At 37.9% G+C, this 13,530-nt stretch overlaps 2 protein-coding genes across 2 annotated transcripts in view; both read right to left on the bottom strand.

The window, feature by feature from the left end:
- Positions 1 to 156: 156 nt before the first annotated feature.
- On the bottom strand, positions 157 to 2,855 carry LOC127349718 (cytochrome b-c1 complex subunit 10-like). The gene is made up of 3 exons (XM_051375573.1): positions 2,634 to 2,855; positions 1,237 to 1,376; positions 157 to 344 (listed from the first exon to the last, which is right to left on the bottom strand). The coding sequence occupies exons 1-2, from the start codon at positions 2,693 to 2,695 to the stop codon at positions 1,256 to 1,258; spliced, it is 183 nt and encodes a 60-aa protein (XP_051231533.1). The 5' UTR covers positions 2,696 to 2,855; the 3' UTR covers positions 157 to 344; positions 1,237 to 1,255.
- A 256-nt stretch (positions 2,856 to 3,111) lies between these two features.
- Positions 3,112 to 13,530, bottom strand: part of tcf3b (transcription factor 3b) — a 28,757-nt gene continuing 18,338 nt past the window's right edge. The window contains exons 10-20 of the mRNA XM_051375575.1: positions 12,927 to 13,027; positions 12,547 to 12,670; positions 12,336 to 12,394; positions 11,804 to 11,879; positions 11,169 to 11,230; positions 10,758 to 10,955; positions 9,726 to 9,837; positions 9,304 to 9,451; positions 7,501 to 7,733; positions 7,227 to 7,378; positions 3,112 to 6,678 (exon numbers count right to left, since the gene is read on the bottom strand). Coding sequence (XP_051231535.1) covers positions 7,233 to 7,378; positions 7,501 to 7,733; positions 9,304 to 9,451; positions 9,726 to 9,837; positions 10,758 to 10,955; positions 11,169 to 11,230; positions 11,804 to 11,879; positions 12,336 to 12,394; positions 12,547 to 12,670; positions 12,927 to 13,027 — 1,259 coding nt within the window. The 3' untranslated portion in view covers positions 3,112 to 6,678; positions 7,227 to 7,232. The remainder of the gene's footprint in view (positions 6,679 to 7,226; positions 7,379 to 7,500; positions 7,734 to 9,303; positions 9,452 to 9,725; positions 9,838 to 10,757; positions 10,956 to 11,168; positions 11,231 to 11,803; positions 11,880 to 12,335; positions 12,395 to 12,546; positions 12,671 to 12,926; positions 13,028 to 13,530) is intronic.

Here is a 13,530-nt window from a genome sequence, read left to right as displayed (position 1 = left end):
GTGAATTACAGAAAATATGAGGTCAACAAACTGCTCCAGTATATCCAGTTCTTCAAACATTATTGGCAACATAATGGATTTTAACAAACCTCTCACCAAGCAGTTTAAAAACTAAACATTTTAATAGCTGGACTCTTGCAGAATAAATGGGACACATTGGGGTAAAGTAAATATTTATTCACAAATCAAATAATACTGGATCAACAACAGAATTTATACAGAGTGCTTCCCGTTGTCCGAACTCCTAACAAGCCTTCAGTGACTGATTGTTGAGCCAGGGTATCCCCCTTTAAGCTTGCGTTGTGTAAGCAATGCGCCCATGAGCCAATTCCCAAGCTCTGGTCCTGTAGGCAGACACACACCCCATTCATTAGCAGAATGTACAAAAAACACGTGTGTTTAAATTCGTGAAAAGCACATCCTTCCTGACTCTGAGTATGAATGTCTGACAAGACTGCACTCAAGTAGAGGAGTGGGAGTGGCAGAGGGTTGTGTATAAACTTTAATAGGGCTTGAAAATATCAATATAATGTCTGTAATGTGATATCAGAATTGATATCATGGGAATTGTCTGACATTTAGGTTGAAATATAAGTAGTATAATACTGATATTATAGTTGGCTAATACCAAAAAGTATTGCCACATTATTGATTAATGTGAACACAGTAAAAAATATGATATACCACTAAAAACACAAAAATACATCTGAACAACTGAAACTGATATAACTGAAATCTTGCATCATTTCTCTAAACCTTTACTGTCATAAACTGACCCCGTTTCTATTTTTATACTAGTCTGACCTCCTTGCAAAGCTTTAGATTAGACAGAAGCATAACACCTTTATGCCTGTACAGTTATCATCTAACAAGCTTACAAGAGCAGCTTGATCTCTGTGGCCATTATTCATCCAGCCTACAGTTTGCTTTGGTTAGTGAGCATTGCAGATGTTTAACAATAAGAGACCTCAGTATGAGGTTACTTGTGCAGATGCATGACAGGAGTTCAGACCAACCGCCAGGTGTATGCAAGGTGACGGTAACTTTAACCAGTACGCAGACTGTTTATTTGAATGTTCAGTTCCAACACCTGGCATGGCCAACGCCTGTCTGTATCTTATCAGGAGTACATGGGTGGGGCTAAAGCTAATGAGCAATCCAACTGAACACTGCAAACACAGCGTGTGAATGAAAGCTCAGTTACACAAGCGTTGGTTATAATAACAATACACTCACAATTGAGTTGTGTGGGACTTTACTCATCCTTGGTGAACTTCCCTTTAATGTATGGCACATAGTCAAGAAATAATCGCCAGTCTGTGAAGTGAACGAGTGCCACTCCGCCAACTGTTCCCCAGGCGACCATATTTGGTACCCTAGATGGAAGAAGCCAATGGGATTCATAAATGAGGCATTTCACCACACAACCAACTGTAATACACATATCAAGACCAACTTGGATAATTACACTCCTTCGTTCAGGTGGCACGAGGCTCTTACAAGAGAAACCTTACTCTTGCATGCACACTTCCTGAAGTCTATGTACAATCTGAACATACAGAGTAAAGGTGGTTGGAACTCATTTGTCCATATTTTTCAGTTTAGTTTTAATTGTTTGAAAATGTTCAGTTTTAGTTTAGCTTTTATTAGTTTGAGTTCTTACAGCATCAGGGTGTCAGGGGAAAGATTTAACCAGTTCAAAAGAGGTATTAAAGTAAAGTTAGTTTTGTTACGTACACAATAACATTTCAGTTAGTCTTTATTTTTATTTCTGTTAACTAAAATGTTAACGTAGAAATAACTTTGCTGAGAATGAAACAAAGTTAGCTTGGGCACTGGTTGAATTTGTGTATAGGCAAAAGTGAATTAATGAATAAACAAAGGGTCATTTATAAGCTAATCAACGCACTGATAGATTAATAATAATATAATAATCTTTACAAATTACCGCCTGAGTTTTCCTGTTTGCACTTTACAAGGTCAGTTATTGTGCTGTGCATTCAAGATGTGTTTACACAAACAAACAGCTGTCAAGTATTATTGACTTAAACTCTAAACATTCCCTAAACACAATCATCAAGTGATGAACAATAACAAACAAATAAAAATAAAAACATATATCTTCAGGTAATTAACGCATGTATTGACTACTAATAATAGTAAATATGAGACTGATACACATTATATAATCTGACTGTGCAGAACTATGACATAGATAGAGATATGCTCCACTATATAGCAAAACAATGTCAACAGTATTGTACTGAGATACTAAAGTAAAGCAAATGTTATAACAATTCTGTGACACATTTAAAATAACAATAATCACAAATAGAAATGTTTACAGTGCCAATGTAACCACTGCGTCCTCCACTAACCGAGCCGTTCAGTTATTTAGATAAATCACTATTCAGAAGATTATGCTAAACTAGCCCAGCCAGCTAAAGTGAGTAGGAAATAAACAAGCATGCTAAGCTAACGTTGTTTAGTGAAAGCAGACGGGTCACACAGAAGGACACACACAGCGGCGTCGATAACATTATTATTATTATTATTATCATTATTATTATTGTTGTTGTTATGAACGTGACAGAAACGCGCTCTGCTCCTCCTCGGTTGGTGATTTAACTTACCACGCCCTTACAATAGCAATGTATTTGCCGCCGATGAGTTTATTAAGTATTTTCTGGACCATCCTGACCTTCTGTCAGTGCTAGTTGTTTACTCCATGCAATGTTTTCTCCGTGATGGCTGTAAAGGACCCTTAGCTGCCCTTTGTAACGCCTGTTAAAAAAAATAGATATATAAACGGGCTGCGTAAAACCTATAGCTGAGGGTCGTTTCGGGTCACTATTTCAAAAGGTCTGTTTACAACATAGCTGTTTTATTTAAAAAAAAAAAAAAAAAAAAAATCAGTTTCTATCAACTATTCAGCTGTAACTAATACTGCAGACCTGCGCGTGTTGACTGTGAAATAATGGGATTAAATGGTATCATGTCTTAAAAAGAATGTGGTGCCTTGTTGCATAATCAGAAAGAAAAGAGGAAATAAAAGTCTCACGCGTTTGTTCCCTAACCGTCTATTGGCAATGGAAAACATGAACAAATTCATTTTCCAACTACAATAAACCCTTTATTACAATGTTTTCCTTTATTTTCCTTTTTATGTATACAATATTCAAAAGCCAGACATTGGAAAAGGTATAATCTGTTATTAAAAATGGCACATTTATTGCTACATTACTGTTATATACAGGACAGTTCTCAACTATATATATTTATATATATATATTTATATATATATATAAAAAAAAAAGAGAGAGAGAGATTGAGTGAGACACTCTGAGGACCTTGCAGGAGTCAACAGCGTCCTCACTCCATGATGTCAGGCTCTGTACCTGTGAATGTATTAACACTCAATAGTCTCCCCCCTTTTTAGTTCAACAAAGATATGACAAAATTGTTGAAAGCAAGTGTTTTATTACTGCTTTCTTATACCAAAACAAGTTCAAGCCTGTCAACTGAACATTTCCCATCATAATCTTGTCATTTTCTGTTGACATTATTTGCTCCTGCAGTGGTTGGGTTGCTTTTCTGCAGATTTCAGACTGTATCTATGTCAAGACTTGAGTTAACAAATAAGGATCCCCCAAACAAATTTGAGTATGTATCTTGTAGGCTAATGGGATGTTCACAGAATACTAAATGACATCAAGTCAGATTTTCCCTTGGAACAAATCAGCAATATTCAGTACACTTATTGATCTTGTAATAATAAAAAGCAAAACTTCAAATACAACTTGTTGAAAGAAGTGATCAGAACTTCTCACAAAAAGTCACCGTCAACGCCATCAAAGAGCTGGAAGAGTAAAAGGTCAGAGGTGAAAATTGTCACTGGAGACTAAATATACTGAAAGTCACTGCAGCAAAGGGCTTGCACTCTGATATACAGAAATTTAAAATGCTCCAAGTCATTAGAGGCTCCAGCTACTACGGAAAATAAAACTCACTCCCTACATTGAAGTTGAAGCAACACATACACTGAAACATGTTAATGTGCATCAAAAGCAGACAATCCGAGCCAAAAGCAGCGTCTCTTGAACCCCGTAATGTCAATTGATTTAGCAATATAGGGCAGAGAAGGAAAACTCATGACCTGGACCCATGACCTTAACTAAAACAGCAGTTTGGACAATATAATCCAGTTGAATAATTAGAAAAAAAGGAATAAAACTAAACAAGATCTACGTAACATTTATTTATTTAACTAGATACACTGAAAGAAAATCTCTTTATACCATTTAAACTTCTTCCTGAAAATTGAAAAAAGCATTAGGAGAAGGGAGGGTGGGGGAATGAACAAGTACCTCTTTAATCTCCATGATAAATGAAATGATATGGTTCACAAAATAAAACTGTCTTAAATGAAAATACAAGTTCAGGCACTGATAAGGTATCACTCTCCCATCATGTCATCTTAAGTCTTGAGAATGAAAAGGCCACACTATTGATTTGTATAGGTCTTTTTCTTCATCTCTTTTTGTAGAAATTAAACACACAAAATGCTCTACCTCCCATATGTGATTACATGTTGGTAAAAACCATTCACAACATGACATGACATGGGAATAACATCACAATAACACTGTTTTGTTCTCCTTATTATCCATTACCTTACACCCAAATACCGACGTCTGCCTCCAAAATAAATGCGCGGGCTACTAAAAAGTGAGCCGCACACTGAGGGCCACTTTGTTGAGGGCAGACATTAGAGAAAGGTGAAATGAAATCTACTATACTGTACTGAGAAAAAAAAAAAAAAAAAAAAACGCAGGAACACAACATTGAAAATGAAGGTGATCCACATTTGTATGGTAGCTACATTCAAAAACCAGTTGCATAATTACTGTTAGAGACAAAAATCCCTTCCCACATTTTTCCTCAGTGCCTCACTGCTAAAGTAAGAACACTTCAACAGGACTGTGGCACAAACGCTGTCCACATACCCCCAAATGGAAAGAAAAAATTCATCTGGGTAGCTGATGATAAGCTTTACAACTTAAACTGGAATAAAGGATACACCAAACGCTTTCAACATTTTTCATCTGCTGACCCCATGTCCTCGGTCATCCCGGTTCAATTTTGAATTAATTTTTGAACAATTTCATTTAAATGTCAAATATCCCCTTCCCATTCAGCTCATCTACAATACACTCTAAACTTCAAACTAATATTGCCATTTATGTAAAAAATCTACAATGTATAGACTAACAAAAAATATATATTTTTATATATATTTAATTTTGAAAAATGAAACATATCAGAGTAATGTATGAAGTGAATTTACACGTCACACTTCTCTCGGTAAGAAATGTGACAAACTTACTCAGGAGGAAGGTGAGGGGCTGTAATTCAGTGGGAATGCTCATTTAGGAAAAGAAAGCCTCTGTCATACAAAGGCTTGTCTGCTTCAAACAACTGCGGACTGATGAGATCCCTCCGTCAAAGGAACCCAGATTTTTTTTGTCTTTTACAGAACATCAATTAAGGGGGAAAGACTTCAGCTGTTAAGTCTGCCGGCATTGTCAGTAAACCATTTCAAGTAAGTAAGAGCACTAAGTGGTGCTGATCACTTAGCAAGTGTCTCAAATGGCTTTTGTACAAGATTTTCAGGGACTGAAATGCACAACAGGTTCGACGCTTAACTTCCAGCCTAAACCTATACAACTGTGCTTTATCTGGTCTATGTATGCTTTAGTACATAAAGCAGTACAAAAACCTGAACCTATGACAAGGGATTACTGGAGTAACTCTAGAATTTGTGGTCAACAAATAGGAAGAACAGTTTTGTAGTCGACAGACTCTACCATTTGGATAATTCATAAACCTTCAAGGAAGGAGTCTTCTATTCCAAGCCTCCAGATGCCTTGTGGGATGAGAACGGGCTTCAGTCAGAGACTGCCTCTGGGCCAGAGTTCCCGTCTTTTATAAGCTGCTTTTGGACTGTCAAAACTTTGACCTTTCCCTAGTGACCTTTCCATTGCCTTCCCCAAACATTTTACGATAAGATCAAGGAAAGGTCACTGAATTTAGACAATTCAACTTCAACTATGGGCTTGGTTACATAACATATGTAAGACTGTACCATCACGCTGGGAATGACATACATTAAAAATAATTGCTCATACACATAAGCAATCCCTCACAATAAATGTTCCTCACATGTAAAGCAATTTGCTTAAATGTCAAATAGAAAACATGTAACAATTAGGCACAAATCCTTGATTCAATTTGTGTTTGTTTAGGTCTCCTTTCTTTCACAAGAGCACCTCTCGGCAGTGTGTGAAGTCCCAATTTGTGGCAGGACAAAAAGTACTCCGGTATTCCATAATTCTTGTGGAAACCAAGAAGAAAAAAAAAAATCTTACATGTATAAAACAAAGCAAAACTAAAAAAAGTTCTTCACATTTGAGCTTGTAGTCATGGTTGGGAGTGCGACAAACAGGCTGTGTCAGTTTTGGCAGTATGCATGTGTGTACGAGTGTGTGAATGTGCATCTTGAAACTTGAACGGACAATACACAGACATGTCCACATATACACACACACACTGAGAATAATGGGTGGAAGAAATCTGTTAAGGCCACATCCTCTGACAGCCAAGGAAACACCACCAGATCTGTAAAAAGGAAGGACCAAAAACAATATGTTATAATTTTCCTATATAACAAAGGCATCAACAAAATATTGATACTGAGCCCACTGACTCCTACAAACTAGTGCATTACTTATTTTAAGTTATAATCCTTAAGATTTTCATTAAATCAAACCACATATTTGCCAGCAATTGCCAATTAATTTTCTTTTACATTCTGTAATGACTGTTTGTAGTGGAGCCTGCCATTCCCATGCTGGATTCAAGGTGCCTTCACAGGAAATTACTGCTATTGCAAACCAAACATGTTCTAGTCTTGACTAACATTAAAAGCATTCAATTGGTGAAACAGTAGCTTTTATTGTGACACAGTCACAGAAAACTCAATGTATTAGTCACTGCAGTTAGAGTCGACAACTTTAAAAAAATACATCCATAAAACAAGACGACATTTTTACATTTTTTGACAGCAATTCAGGAAGTAATGGAATAAGAAAGAGCAGCTGCAGTGAGCTGTGAGCAGTGGGTACCATACATAGTAATTACTGCAGTAGCCAATATTCAAGGCCTACCTGGTGTTACATGTGGCCAACTGGGTTGTGGCCATCTCCTCCCATACTAGGATGGCCTCCTGAGAGCTGCATGGCTGCCTCACCCACCACCCCGGACACCTTCTCCTCCTCACGGCGTTTTAAACATGCTGCCTTGGGGTTAAGGTTACGCTCTGACAGATACAAGAGAAAACAGAAGCAGGCCATCTCAGTATAAAAGAATAACAACCTGTATATTTAACAGGGGTTAACATAACTGTGCTTCCCATCCATGATGAGCTGCTTGCAGACTGACCTCTGACTTGTTGTTCTAAATTGAGGATGACATTGACGGCTTGGTGCAGGATGAGAAGTTTGGTCTGAGGTTTGTCATGGCTGAGGTGCAGCTGGCACATCCTCCCAAGCTCCTTAAATGCCTCGTTGATGTCCCGTACTCTGAGACGCTCGCGGGCATTGTTAGCCACTCGCCGTTCCCTCTCGCGCTCCATCTTCACCTCAGGGGGAAGGTCCTCGTCATCTTCCTCTGGACTAGTTGCAAATGGAAATGAAATGATAAAGCCACAGGCAGGAAGGAACTTCAAAACAGCCCATTAAACACTATTGATGCAACGTTATGACTAGCATTTAGCAGCTTAAGTTTAGCTTTGATAGCAGGCTCTGTACACCCACAGTTGAGCTTTGAAATTAATGGATGCACTACAAATAAGACGTGCGAGAAGTTAATTGCATACTATATAACAGTGTATACTACTAAAACATCCTAGAAGAAGCATTTCCCACTTCAGATGATCATTCAATCAAAATGTTTATCCCACATTGCACTGTTTTGTGTGTTTTGTTATAACAAATCTATTGTTTTGCCTAATATATTTTAATTTCAAATTAAAATCTCAAAACTACTTTGAAGCATAGGTTAGGGCTGTTCCCGACTCAGAATTTTGTCCATTGGTTTGATTTGGCTGTTCAATACGAAAGATCGCCTATTTGTACCTTTTTTTCTAAGTTCAATGCCACACTAAACCTCTTTAAATCAGCAGTTCCTGCAGTGAAAACAAGGCTAAATGAGTCTGATGTTTTAGCCTACCTCACATTTTAAAGCTTTTCTTTGTCATCTGTGATGTGAAAACAGATCATATATCCAAACAGTTATAAAAAGTAAAAGTGTGCCTCCTGCTCATAGTTCACTTATAAAATCCCAGTGCTCCACACAGAGTCTCTCCTGCTGGGCTGTTGACAGCACTGTCAGCTGTAGAGTCAATCGAAGTGGATGGCAGTAGAGGAGGTTGTGCCACAGTCTGGTTTAAAGGTGGTTTAGCCAACTTCAATGACAGCCAGCACCACAGCAGAGAGCGTCGGAGCAGCCGCTGCCCGGCGTCACACTGCCTTCCATTAACTTTGACTCTTTCCCGCTTCCATCAGTTATTTTTGGGGTTTGTGGTCATTTTCAGACTCGATTTAGGGTTGACAACCTGCCATTCTGTTGCTCTGTGTACAATGACGTAGCTAAAAAAACAATTCTACTCGGGGTCTTCTTGACTGATGATTCAAATCACTGAGTTTTCGGGGGCAGCCCTAGCATAAGTACAAAAATACTGAAAGTGAGTGATAGTTCATTAAATTCAGGATGTCATAACATTTTATTACAATGATTCTGCCAATCCAAAGTCAAGATTTTGGACACCAGCTTCATTAACATGTGCTTTGAGTGATACCTGGCAAGAGCCTACAAAGCACAATAAATTGATCCTCTATTGGAGAAACTTACTCATCATCTTTCGGGTCTGAAAGGCTAGAGAGCATCTGGAGGGTCAACGCCTCCTTTCTGAAAACGTGACATGAAGGGAAGGGGGGGATTTCAACATTGTTAAATATCTAACATTTTCTGGGCAATCAGTGGATCCTTGCAGCAGACATTTCCAATATTAAATAGGTTCTATTATATTCTCATACATGGCAATCGTGTCAAGAAAATCTCCACCTTTGTACAATCAAATAGTTTGTACTCTGGATTTGTGTTTTAAACAAAACTTTATAAAACTTTTTTAGTGCTGTTAAATTCAAGTACAAAAGCAAGAAGACAGAGTAGGGACCACTTTACCTTGTTCGACTGCGTGCTGCCTTGGAGTCCTTCTTTTCATCATCTGATTTGTCTGCAACAGATGAGTTTTCATCGTCCTCTTTGTCTTCTCTTTTGATGTCTGAGCTGCTGGAGGAGTGTGTGGAGCGGGCCATACCACCAGGGAGACCTAGGGACAAATGCATAAATGTGAAGATTATTTTCCCAAAGCACTGAAATCTCTCGGGGGGGGTGTGATACAATTCATGAATGTGGACAGCTAATAAAGTGAAGCAGAGATTACTGAATAATGTTCAAATACATATCACTGTAAACCAAATGTTTGAGCTCAATAACCAGATACTACACCATGATCCTACTAAGTACAACAAATGCCATTATGCAGTTTCACTGAACAATTGGCATGCTCGACTGTAAGTAACACAATATTTAGTTGGACTTACTGGTAAAGCCCTCCGGTTGGCCAACTGACGGTGTGGGTCCGGATGCGTGATGACCGTGCAGAAGAGTGCTGCTGGGAGGAAGGCCTGTGGGCTCCTCATGTTTCCCTTGCTGCTGATTAAGGTGCAGAAACATAATATGAATTTCACAAGGGCAGTCATATCACAACTACACCCCTACAAAACAGACTGTAAAAAGGTTCCATAAACAAAATGCCTCTGTCCAACTTGCAGACAAAGTGGCTACAGCTTGATGTCCACAACTGTATGAGAGCAAGTATTTACTTAATGATGTAGCTAATTTAAAATGTTGTACATGTTGTTTGCTAATATTATTGTCTAACTTATATTATTTAACTCATTAAAATGATGCTGTATAGTAGTAAACAAGTAGTAAATAGTATTCACGTTTAATTGCTTGCTGTTTTAGTCTTGGCCAGCAGATGGCAAAAATGTTTGGCATGCTTTGTTCCTCATGGAAACAAACAAAAGTAATGCAATTTTTAATTGTTTTTTCCTCAGATTTTCTTGCCAACTGGGACACGCAAATCATTTCTTTCTCAAAAAGGCAATTTGTTGTGCAACATATAAATACAATATAAAATCAAGGTAGTCAGCGTAAAGTTATCAAATACAGTCTCCATGAACAAAAGTGTATTATATATGTCACGGTTATTTTAAGCCATGTTACACACGACATATGGTTTGTATCTTTTAACCTCCATATTGACACAGTTTTTTCAACAATGGCTGATCAAATTAGTATGTACTTCCCCCAACACTCAATCTATACCACTATGAACGCGTGAAGAGTCCCTCGCAGAGAGGTTTTAGAAGTGTTGGTAGAGATTATGCACGTAATAAAATTAACCAAAAAGCACAGATGGACACTTGACTTCATGTTGTTGTCATACATGATTAAAAGTCCATGTCACACACACACACACACACACACACACACACACACACACACACACACACACACACACACACACACACACACACACACTAATTTCAGCAGAGTATGTGACTCACCATAGCAGGATGTCTGTTGCTGAGGGCAAGGCTAGCATTGGGGAAAGCTGGAGAGAGGCCCCCAAGGCCCCCATTGTGTACTGAGGACAGCAGGCTGTGCATGTCGGAGTGGGCGCCCTCTAAGCCAGGACCCTGGCCCACAGCATGGCTACGCAGTACATGGATGGCCTCCTCCAAACGGTCCTCCATTTTACTCTGCTACATGAATACAAGAGGCGTGTATTTATATCTCAATATGACAAACAAAATACAAGTCCAAGAAACAGCTCATAATTACAAACAATTTAATGTTTTAAAAAAAGTCTACTTAACTGTCCACTTAATTCAAATAAGCACATAAAGGCTTGAAGAAGATAATATGTCAACTGCTTCAAATTAGCTTTGATGTAGCACAGAAATGTTTTAACATACCAGTGTGTGTGGTTGCCCTTCATAGTTGGGTGTGGTTGGTCTTTGCCACTGAGACTGAGCTCCTGCAGAGAGAAATATTGGGACAGTGTATAGCGGTAATTCATAACTTTACAGCAGATGGAGCTGTAGACACATTTCTGTGCTAAAGAACATTAAACATGCAGAGGATCATTTTTGCTCCAACAATTTCAACTGATTCATTTTTGTGTGCCAAAAACAAGGTTGCAATCAAACTGAACAAGTTAAATAAATTGGTCTGATGTAGGTATTCTGTGGCTGAAATTGAAATATTATCCAAATTTGTGGTTGCATGAGTGAGAATAAAGAAAAGGATAAAACCACCTGAACTCAGTTTACCAACCTTCTGATTGGCAAAATTTACTCAGCTGTTCAGTTGAAATTAATCTTACATCAAAGCAAGGTAGAATATAATTGATCAGAGGAAAATAAAGACAAGTCTTTTAAAGAATAAATAATGTGTTTATGAAAATGCAGATTGCTTCATATTAGTGTTTAAGATGACTTTAATGCCCTTTACTGCCTTTAACTGCCTCTACATAGCATTCAGATTTTTTTATATGCAAGTAGTGACAATTTGATGCTCATATTAGCTGTATGTGAGAATTGAACTGTACCTGCAATAGCCTGAGGAGATCCAGGAGTAGATGGAGCTGAGGGGAAGTTATTACTGTTGTGGTCCGACGGGTAAATCTGAAAGAATTGATGAAAACATCCCAACGTCACGGCACACGTGAAGAATACACAACATAGATTGTAATTTAGTTAAACAGTATGGTTCAAAGTAGTGCTGGGCAATACGGAAGACAAAGTCACCACAATAAAAAAATTACTGAATTGTTTGTTTTAAACTGCACAAACATTTTCTCAGTATACAACAATGATCAGGTCTGCAAATTTCTTCAGCATTTTTTTACAACAGACATTCATCTGTTTTGGATCATGCCACGAACAAACAACATAATGCTAAACCACTGACAGAACATTTTTGTCAGCGTTTGTATTTATTTGTCCTTTCTTCACACGAATCCTCCAACATAAAAGATTTTCATTTTGTCAGAGGAAATAAAACTCTCGGGAAAATTATCGTAATTGTTTTATTGCCCAGCTCTAATTTAAAAAACCAACAAGAAACAGAAAAGAACTCACTGAGGCAAGAGCCTTCCCAATTTCATCCCCTGAACTGCCAGCTGTGGTGCCTCGGTTGGCTGCAGAGACAAAATAAATAATGTGAGTCAGATGACCTGTTAATTTGCTTTTGGGAGAGAGAAAAAAAAAAAATCAAATGACCATGGGAGTTGAATCCGACAGGCGCTACCAAGACTCTTGTGTGATAAGTTCATTTAAAAAAGTTTATTACCCATGATGCCTTCTCCGTTGATGGTGGGTGTGTGGTTGTAGGTGGTAGGGGCTGAGTGGAAGCCGTTGACTTCGCTGCCATGCAGAGGATAGTTCTGTGGGGACAGAGGCAGGGGTTGACGCTTCTGGAGAAGGGAGGCACAAGTAGCTCCGTAAGGCACAAACACCCCTCACAGAAAAATAAACCAATGTGACAAATGCATTTAGCCTTTCAACCTTATGTAATGTTAAACTTAATTCAAGAATCTAAGATGATATGTGGGTAGTTGACTACATAAATTTCCTTACAAGCAACATTATAAAATATGAACCATAAAAGAGAAAAAGAAAAAAACATGGAACAGAGATGACTAGAACGGGATTGAGGCCGTTTCTACCCACCATCCTGTCCTGTGGGTTAATTGCAGAGAAGGAGCCTGGCTGTCCAATGTGAGGTGAGTTACCCAGCATGGCAGAGTAGCCAGAAGACGACCAGGGGTCTTCTGAGAAAAGCAGAGACACATTTGCAAATATGAAAATACCTTTACAAATAGGATTGCAGAGCAAATTCATTTCAGTGATATTATAACAGGGTTTGTAGAGCTTTTTAAGACTAAAATTCAAACACGTTTCAAAGAACCTAAACTACAAATGTCCAGATTTCTCAAAGCCTTTATCACCACAGCTTAATTGTTACTATAAAAGCAACTATGAAAAAATAAGTTTACAGAATTCCTTTATACCAACAACAATCAATTTATATTGTCACTTTGTTTATTTTACCAGTTGTTCATATTAACTTTAATTGTATGTTTTGATCATGATTATTTAATGCTTGCTAACACTAAAGGTTTAACAGAGGACTTATCTAGCTATGAATAATGAAATATGACAACATGATTGTTTCATTTCAAATATGAAAAGCTTTTTGAGTGATCGTGTAGATGAAAAAACAGATTATGGTGAAAATGACAATATCTTCAAATCCAATAATATTCCTAGCCTG

The sequence above is a fragment of the Dicentrarchus labrax genome, unplaced genomic scaffold, assembly GCF_905237075.1.
Source record: "Dicentrarchus labrax unplaced genomic scaffold, dlabrax2021, whole genome shotgun sequence".
Lineage (NCBI taxonomy): Eukaryota > Metazoa > Chordata > Actinopteri > Moronidae > Dicentrarchus > Dicentrarchus labrax.
The sequence above is the reverse complement of the archived record's forward strand: the minus strand, read 5'-3'. Positions and strand labels throughout refer to the sequence as shown.